At 32.0% G+C, this 9,037-nt stretch overlaps 1 protein-coding gene across 1 annotated transcript; it reads right to left on the minus strand.

The window, feature by feature from the left end:
* Positions 1-1,259: 1,259 nt before the first annotated feature.
* Positions 1,260-4,295, minus strand: LOC114306114 (WEB family protein At3g51720). The gene is made up of 2 exons (XM_028251284.2): positions 3,701-4,295; positions 1,260-2,803 (listed from the first exon to the last, which is right to left on the minus strand). Exons 1-2 carry the CDS (start codon positions 3,881-3,883, stop codon positions 1,481-1,483), a joined length of 1,506 nt encoding a protein of 501 aa, XP_028107085.2. The 5' UTR covers positions 3,884-4,295; the 3' UTR covers positions 1,260-1,480.
* Positions 4,296-9,037: the final 4,742 nt, after the last annotated feature.

Below are 9,037 nucleotides of genomic sequence, written 5' to 3' on the forward strand. Positions count from 1 at the left end.
TATATTGAATTTTTATATATTTTTATTATATTTTTGGTATTTAGTAAATTTTTTTAAAAAAAAATTCACGAAAATGATATTTTTTAAGTGTATTTATATTAGGTTTGTCTAAAAATTAAAAAAAATTGCTTAAAATATTAAAAAAATTCAGTAAAAACAAAAAAATTATGAAAAACAAGAAAGTCTAATTTTTCGAAAAGTATTTTCAAAAAACTGAAAACGAACATGGTGAATAGTATTTGTAACAAGAATAAAAAATAATTTCGATATGTACTCATATCATGTTATAATATCATTATTTCCTCATACATGTCAAGGAATTAGAGAGTTCACAAGTGCACAACAATACCAACCTAATCCATTAGGGAGAAACTCTAGAATTCACAAATGTCATATATCAAATCCTAACATACATTATTTGAGACTCATACGCACTTAAAAAGTTAAGCCTCTAAGTGGAGAGCCCATCTAATATATATTAAGATTCAATATTCCATTGAGAACCACATTGTCATGATCCAACATTACCACGTGCACCAAGAATTTTTCTTTACTCCACCAAGAGTTATCATGAATTTTTCTTACTCTATCAAGAGTTTTTGTGCAAGCTCAAGCCCACCAACATCAATGCTTTAGGAGAGTCTGCTCATAGATCGTCTGTCATTGGTTCTGATACCAGTTGTTATGGAATTAGGAAGCCCACAAGCGCATAGCAATACCAACCCAATCCATTAGAGAGAAACTCTTGAGTCCACAAATGTCATATCAAGGCCCAACATACATTATTTGAAACTCATACTCACTTAAAAGTTTAAGCCTCTAACTCTAAGTGGAGAGCTCATCGAAAGTATATTAAGGCCTCGTTTGAGAACATACTATTTTAGTAACTTTTTTATTTTTTGGCTAAAATATGAGATAAAAATAACTAGTATGTTTGGAATGACTTTTTAATTTTTTACGAAAAGATGTGCTAAAAAAGTAGAGAGAAAAAGAAATCTTTGACTTTTTAGTATATGCTATAGACTTTTTGATTTTTTAATAACTTTTTAGCTTTTTAACTAAACCTAAGACTCATCTCTTTTTACTTTTTATCCGATATGAGACTCTATCTTCACACATATTTCAACAATACAATCAATTTTCATTTGAGGAATGCTGCTTCACTGTTTCTACAATTATCTTGCTTCAAAGTGTATGATTCATCATTTTGTTTAATGAATTGTAGTTGTAAAGTGCAAATTGCATGACATCTTTCTTAATGTTGCAGAATTAGTATAATATATCAATCAGTAAATCACATAATCCCATTACACTTAAAAAAAAAAAAAAAAAAAAAAAAAAACAAAACAAAACAAAACACATTTGAAAACCAAATCTCAAGCCATCAACACCACAAGCAAACTCAACACAACACAACACAACGAATGAGTAAATAGAAATGGAAAATGTCAACTCACAACTATTCCTCTGTCAAGCCACTTCACCTCAGATTTGAAGCCTGTGTCTTTTTCTTGCTTTGCTTCTTTAAGGGGAGCGATATATCAATGAATCCAAACTTCTTCCTTTGAGAAAAGAATTGCTTGTGAACAATCCCATCTTTCACACCCTTTTTAGATTGTCGTGATATAAGCCCGCTTTGTTCACGAAGCATTTGACTTAAAGACACCTGTTGTCTTTCATTGTGGCCTTCCACATGCCTTCCCACAACAAAATCATCTTGCAAAATCAACTTCCTGCTCAACACATCCCCAATTGAAATCGATGACCGTAAAACAGGGACGGGTTTTTCGTTGATCGGTTTGGATTCATTTCCATCAAGCGACTGGGATTTAAACACAGAGTTATGTCCCGAGCATCTCATTTCACTATGCTCTGGTGTTCCCCCAAAGAAGGCCTCTTCGGACTTTTTACCATGTTGAACTTCTTTCTTTAGAATCGAGACTTCAGATACATTTGCTTCATCAATATTATGATACATGGCATTTCTAGCTCTCCTATTTGACAACTCCTCAAATATATGAGCTTTTTGGGTAAGAGAAGAATACTCTTCAAAGGAAAGAGTTACCCCCTGGGGCTTTCTTGCCTCTGATGAACACTCACTGCTTGATCGAGCCTTCATTTCAGCAAAAGCAACAGCTTCAACAGCTCTCGCTGCCTCCTCCATTTTTCTTGCTGCAATTAGCCTCATCTCAACCACATTAATACTTGTCTTTGTTTGTTCAATCTCTGACATTGCCTTAATAACCTCGTATTTTGCAGCTTCTGCTATTTTCTTAAACTGCACGGCCTCAAAGTTCAATTCCTGAAGATGCCTTGAAATGTTTGTTGAATTCTTGGGATCACCTTGAATTTCTGCATCATTGGCTAACCCTCTTGCCCTATCAATCTTCTCTTCAATAGGCAATGCCCCTACAGGATTTGGCATATCCCTCTCAGGTGGCTTCTCCCGGGAAATTATCTGTTTTTTCATTTTGTTATTCAAAGACTCAACATACGCTCGAATTGCAGAAAGATCAGTGGTAGTTTTATTCAAGTTCAATTTTGTTTGATTCAACTCTGTTAAGATCAAAGCGGGAGACTGATCAGGGCACAGGCTCAAACTTCGCAATGAATTTAACTCAGGCGTCGCCATGCATTCCGACACATCTTTCACAAACTTCATTTTTAACCCTTCTACAAGTTTTTTTGCATCTTCAAGTTCTTTCAAGACACGAAGTGTTTGTCGTTCTTTCACAAGAAGATCCTTCTCCAACTCTGCCGCTTGTTCCTCCACTTTGTCCAACTCAAACTCCTCAAAACCATGCTGCTCATCATAAAGTTATTATCAATTAAATGTAAATGCAAAGAAACAATCGCTTCATTATCAGTCTGTCAACATAATTCTTGTAGAATTAATAAGAATGCATAAGATAATGAAACAGCTAATCATATATCACCGAAGGTGGTAAAGGGAAGTATATGAACTCATTGTGGAATCACCAAAGGTGCTAATTGCTAAAGGGAACATTTATTAATGAATGAAATATAACTACATTTAGCCTAAATTTCACACACTTTTTCTCTTTCCTTTTCAAAATCCATTTTCCAAATCTATAAACCAAACACTGCCTAAAAAAGAAAATCCTAGTTCTACAACAAAATAGTAAGAAAATAGTTCAATTTTTACATGCCTATACTCTTTGCAAAAGGATCATGTAAGCCCCTGGGGGGTAGGTTCAACGGAAAGGGTCAGCCCAAAAATGCTTTCAATCCGGGTTCAACTCTCTGTCGCCCCTCGGTGTGGCGCCCTTAAACGTTGCCTCAAGCAATGTCTTAGCCGGGGCTGGGGTCTGGCGGAGACTGCGTCACCTCCTTCTTTAATTACCCAAATAAAAAAAAAAAAAAAAATCATGTAATAATAACCAATTCCCAATTTCTAAAATTTAACTTCAGCATTCAAACTAGAGATAAAATGCAAAAAAATTACAATTCCAAGTATTCATGAACCAGTATGAGAACAAAGTTAACCATAGTAGTTAGTTAACACAGAATTACAGATTAATCTCTCACATAACAAACTCATTTAAAAAATGAACATCCAAATAACAATATAAGTCCATCTTACAAATTACAAGCTGAAATAGTAAACAACAACAGTATCAGTTTTTTATATTTAAAAAAACAAAAATACTAATAAATAAACATAAACTCATACACATACATGAGCAGCAGCAAGTCGGAGGAGATGAAGGGGGATCCAAGAGCCACTGCCACCAAAACGAGTCACGGCCTCTTTAACCGACCCGAAAGGGGGTGAAGTGTCTATTTCAGCTCTCGGGTTGACGATCCGCTTTGTCTCCGACCCTATTTCGGCCTCCGGCACCGGTTCTGGGGTTTCAGCCATGATCTCAGGCAGGCACAAATATGGGTTTTTTTTGGTTACTCTCCCTCACTCACTCACTCACTCACTCACTCACTCACTCTCTCTGAACTTTATTACAGAGCAGAGGCACACAAAGTGAAAGAAAGAGAGTGAAGGCTTTTTCTTTGGATTTTGGTTTGGTTTGGTTGGGGTGATGTGATAGGAGAGTGAGGAGGAGGAGGTGGGTAATAATGATGGGTGTTGTTGGGTGAGGGGTTATACTTTACCAGTCGTTAGTTATTATATCTGGAAAGAAAAAGGAATTGGAATGCAATGCCCACAAAAGCACTGAGATAATATTAATGTGCTGCTGCCGACTGTATGTCTGTGTTTTTGTTTTTGTGTGTATAGATGGAATAGACGAGTGGAAGTCTGTGTGTGTATGATGTCCTATGTGAACACACTGGTGTGAGAGAAGTTATTAGTTGTTCCTCGGATACCGTTGGTTGGCAACTTGGCGTCAAAGGATGTTGTGATTCGTAAAAAAAAAAATTTGATTTATAATTTTGTGTTAATTAATTAAAAATATGAAAAATATAAAAATTTGTGATTTTGGGTGAAAAATTGGAACCAAATCCGCCACCCCATAATCACAAATTCGTATTCAACAAATATTATATATACTAAAAAAAAAAAAAAAAAAAAAAAAAAACTTTAAGATAGAAACCTATTGAATTCTGATCCTCTAGTGCATTCCCTGTAAGATTGAAATTTAAAATTAAAAACAATATGTTATTTTGGCAATTTTATTCGAATTTGAGTGAAAATACCAAAACCATAAAATATTAGGGTTGTGTTTCTTTCCTCTTTAGAATGAATGGTATTGGAGAAAAGCATTTATCTTAAATAATAATAATAATAAGCAATAAATGTGTCTTTTAAAATAGATTATTCTTTTCTAATGAGATAAAATGAAGAGTTTATATTTATTGAATCAATTTAATTTTTTTTACACATTAAATAATATCTATGGACACTCAGTTGCTGTTTAACAACGTTTATAGACTGTCTTTTGCTTATAAAAAAACATGTTCATATTTATTTTGGATAAAAATGAAAATAAAAAGTATGTTTAGGCCTCGTTTGGGAATAAGCTAATTTAGTAACTTTTTAGCTATTTGGCTAAAAAAGTAGGTAAAAAAAATTTATATGTTTGGGATGACTTTTTGGCTAATTACGAAAAGATGTGCAAAAAGTAGAGAGAAAAGAGAATCCTTTACTTTTTGGTATGAGTTGTTGGCTTTTTGGCTAAAAATGTAACTTTTTTACTTTTTGGCTAAAAAGGTAAGCCCCCAAACGTAGTACACAAGTATTTTAAAATTTTGTTTTGAAAACAAGTGAAAATGAGGGGTTTGAGAGGTGATTGTCGACGGTTAAAAATGGTGGCCGGAGGTGGTAGTTGGCCATGAGGGGGGTAGTGGTGGAAATTGTTACCACTGGTAAGAGGTAGTTGTCAAAGACTAGAGGTGATTTTTTTGCCACAAAAAGTATTGGTCGAAAGTAATTGTCAATGATCAGAGATGGTGATTGGTTCGTCGCCTAAAGGGGTTTTCAAGAAAAAAGTGATGGCCAGTGGTGATTACTGCTAGTGAGAGGTGGTTGGTAGCAATGGCCGGTGGTTAGCCGTTGTGGGAAGTGGTGGTCGAAAGTAGTTGACGGAGGAGGTCATTGGTGCTGGTAGCCGATAGCAATGAGTAAAGATGGCACTGGGCGGGTTTTAAGCTAATTTGCTATCTTTCATCCCATTTTATATCATATTGGGACGGGGTGAGAATATGGTAAGGACGGCTTAACTTTGTTGCTTTAAAAAATAAAAATAAAATTGATATAGTATATTATAGATAATAATTTATAGGGTAAATTACAAATATACTTCCTGAAATTTGATTAAAATACGAACATTCCCCTGTGATTTTGAAAATTATATCTAATTTCATAATAAATCGCTCATTTTATTACTAAATTATCAAGCCAATTAACAATTTTTAATGATATTAAAAATATGTTTCAATAAATAATTTAGGTAATTTTATTATTTTATAGAAGAACAATTATGAATTTTATTTTTTTTAGTTAATTCTGTTAAATAAAAAATTCTAATAAGGGGGTATTCGTAATTTTTCAAACTACAGGGGGTAATTTATATTTTAAGCAAACCTCAAGGGATATATTTTTAATTTATCCTAATTTATAATTGATGAGAGTTAAAAGATGTAATATGATAAATAAATTATTGAAAGTCAATATTAAGTATAATATTTAATATTTTAGTTTTCTTATATTAAAAAAATTAAATTATATACATATTATATATATAAATATATTTAATAAAAAAACAATTCCGCTACGTACCTCGAATTATCAACGGTTCGAATGGCCCGAAATTCCAAAATGACGTCGTTTTGGGATTTTTTTTTTTTTTTTAATCTTAGCGGTAAGATTTATTCTCTTATCGGTAAGATAATTTTTCCGTACCAGGTTTGAGTCATTCTCTTACCGGTGAGAATGCCAAAACGACGTCAATTTGACATTCGGGACATTCAAGCTCTCACGCATTTTTCATAAATAAAATTGAGATAGAAACAATGTAGATCGAGACTGGAGAGCAGTGGATGGTAGTCAGAATGAGTAGAAGAAATAACAACAAGAAGAAATGAAAAAAAAAAATTAACAGGGGGTTGATTTGAAAAGTTGGCTATTTTAGTTGGTTTTTTGACTGTTTTAGCGTGGCTAAAAAAGTTATGTTTGAGATAATAATTGATTTGATGGTTGTAAGAGAAAAAATAAAATGATTATGATTTGAATATAATATTTTATCCTATTAATTATTTTAACTTATTTTATTTTTATTAACTATTTTAACCTTAAACTAAGTTGCCAAACACCACCACAAAAGGAAACCAACTTTTTATTTATAATTTTAAAAAATTCTATAAATATAAACAAAAATAATAAATATAAACGTTATCAAATTGGAAAATATTTGATATCTCAAAATTTTGTGACTCAAATGACTTAAATCTGTCAAAATAAAATTACTTTTAGTAATTTGAGTTATAAAATTTTGAACTACCTAATATTGTTGTATCAAATATATCCTTAAAATTAATTTCACTTTTTTTTTTTTTTTTTTTTTTTTTTTTTTTTTTTTTTTTTTTTGCTGTGGGCCTAAGTATTTATTATTATTATTGGTCAGGGTGGGGGACCTCCGTAGTACACGTCCTTTTCAAAAAGATAAAAGGGCGCACGCACACCAACGGTGGTTTGGCATCCCAAAATAACATATTTTTTTTTTAATTTTTAAAATTTTTTTTAGGTTACATTAATTAATATTTTCTTTTTATTTTTTTACATATTATTTTATAAAATGTCAAAAAAATATACTTATTTAAAACATTTCAAATCACCTCTAATAATAGGGTGGATAAATGTTGGATCTAACCGATTTGGGTTGGGTCGATATTACGGGTTGTTTTGAGAAGATGGTTAAAAATTAATTTTTTAATTTTTTAAAATGTATAAAAAATTTGAGAGATGATCTGACTCAAAATAGGTTAAAAGTTAAAAGATCGTTTTTAACCATCTTTCCAAAATAACCCTACATAATAAGAGATTTTATGTTTGTTTAAGTTTGGTTCAGTCTTAATATTAGGTCTTTATATTTGTTTCAAAAAATAATTATAAATTCAAAACCCGCCCATTAGGTTATGTGTTAAAAAAAATAAAATATTTCATAATTAAATTCAATCACACATTATATTTATTAAATAAATATATTAACATCATTATAAATTGAAAGATTTTGTGTACAAATTGAAAATTTTCTTAAATAAATTTAATCACATATCACTACAAATTTGAGTTTCAATAAAATCAATAAAAATAAATTTTAGATCCTAACCAAAAAAAATAAAATAAAATAAAATTATTATAAATAAATAAATAATTTAATAATGGGCCAGGCCAGGCTAGATTGAAAATATAAATCCTAAATCCGGCCTATTAATATTTCATAAATATTTATCCAACCCAGACTTATGAGTTAAAACAACCTTTTCAAATCTTGAAAAAATTGGATTGAGCTTGGCGGCATAGACAGACCAACGGGCCGATGTCGCCCCTAATTAATATAACACACATACAAACTCTAAATAAATTATCAAAAATTCTATATAACATTCACATAACCTAGCTCACATGGATCCACATCTATATAAATATTGTGTAAAATATTTAATTATTCACTTGAGATTTCTAACATTAAGCTCACGTTTATCTCCAATTCGAAATCGAATTGAAGCATGTTTTTGGGCTTCATGGACTCACCACAAAACCCTCATCGATGGTCCGAATCATTAATATGTAAAATTCGTTGAGTATTTCGTCCCTATAAAAAAAATCATATTGATAGGATATCGATAGCCACTTGTTTCGTTTAAATTTGTGTCAACGGTAAGTATTATTTTAAAAATAAATTATTTAAACAAATAAGATCTGATCAAATGACTATTAATATCCGATCAATATAATTTTTTATAAATATAAAATACTTAATGGGTGTTTTGGAAGTTGGTAAAAAGTTGACTTTTTAGTTTTTTTTACTTATTTTATCCTTTTAGACCATCTCCAACGGTGAACCAAACCTGGCATCAAATTTAAAATTTGGTGAAAAAGTCACTTTTTTAAGCTCCAACGTTTTCACCAAATCGATGTCAAATCCAAAATTCAGCAAAAATGGTACCAAACTGAGTGCAGGCGAAGCATTTCACCAAATCACTGTTCCTAACCGTTGGGATGAGACGAACGGGTCGACCATCCGGTTGACCAACCGGTTAACCAACCAGTCGCCCCGGAGAAAGTTCAGACAGTTCACAAAAAGGTTGAAACCAGTCAAAAAAAAAAAAAAAAAAAAATTTGCCTAGGTGGTCGACCACCCGGTCGACCGGCCGGTTGACCACCCGGTCGACCACCAAAAGTTCAAAAAGTTCAAAAAAAAAAGGTTCAAACCGGTAAAAAAAAAAAAAAAAAAAAAAAAATTTTTGCCGTTACCGGTTGACCGGCCGGTCGACCGGCCGGTCAACCAACCGGTTGCCCAGCGCAAATTTGATGAAACAGATTTGATGTTGAACCGTTGGA

This window comes from Camellia sinensis, chromosome 8 (assembly GCF_055761805.1).
Source record: "Camellia sinensis isolate YWXY chromosome 8, ASM5576180v1, whole genome shotgun sequence".
Taxonomy (NCBI): domain Eukaryota; kingdom Viridiplantae; phylum Streptophyta; class Magnoliopsida; order Ericales; family Theaceae; genus Camellia; species Camellia sinensis.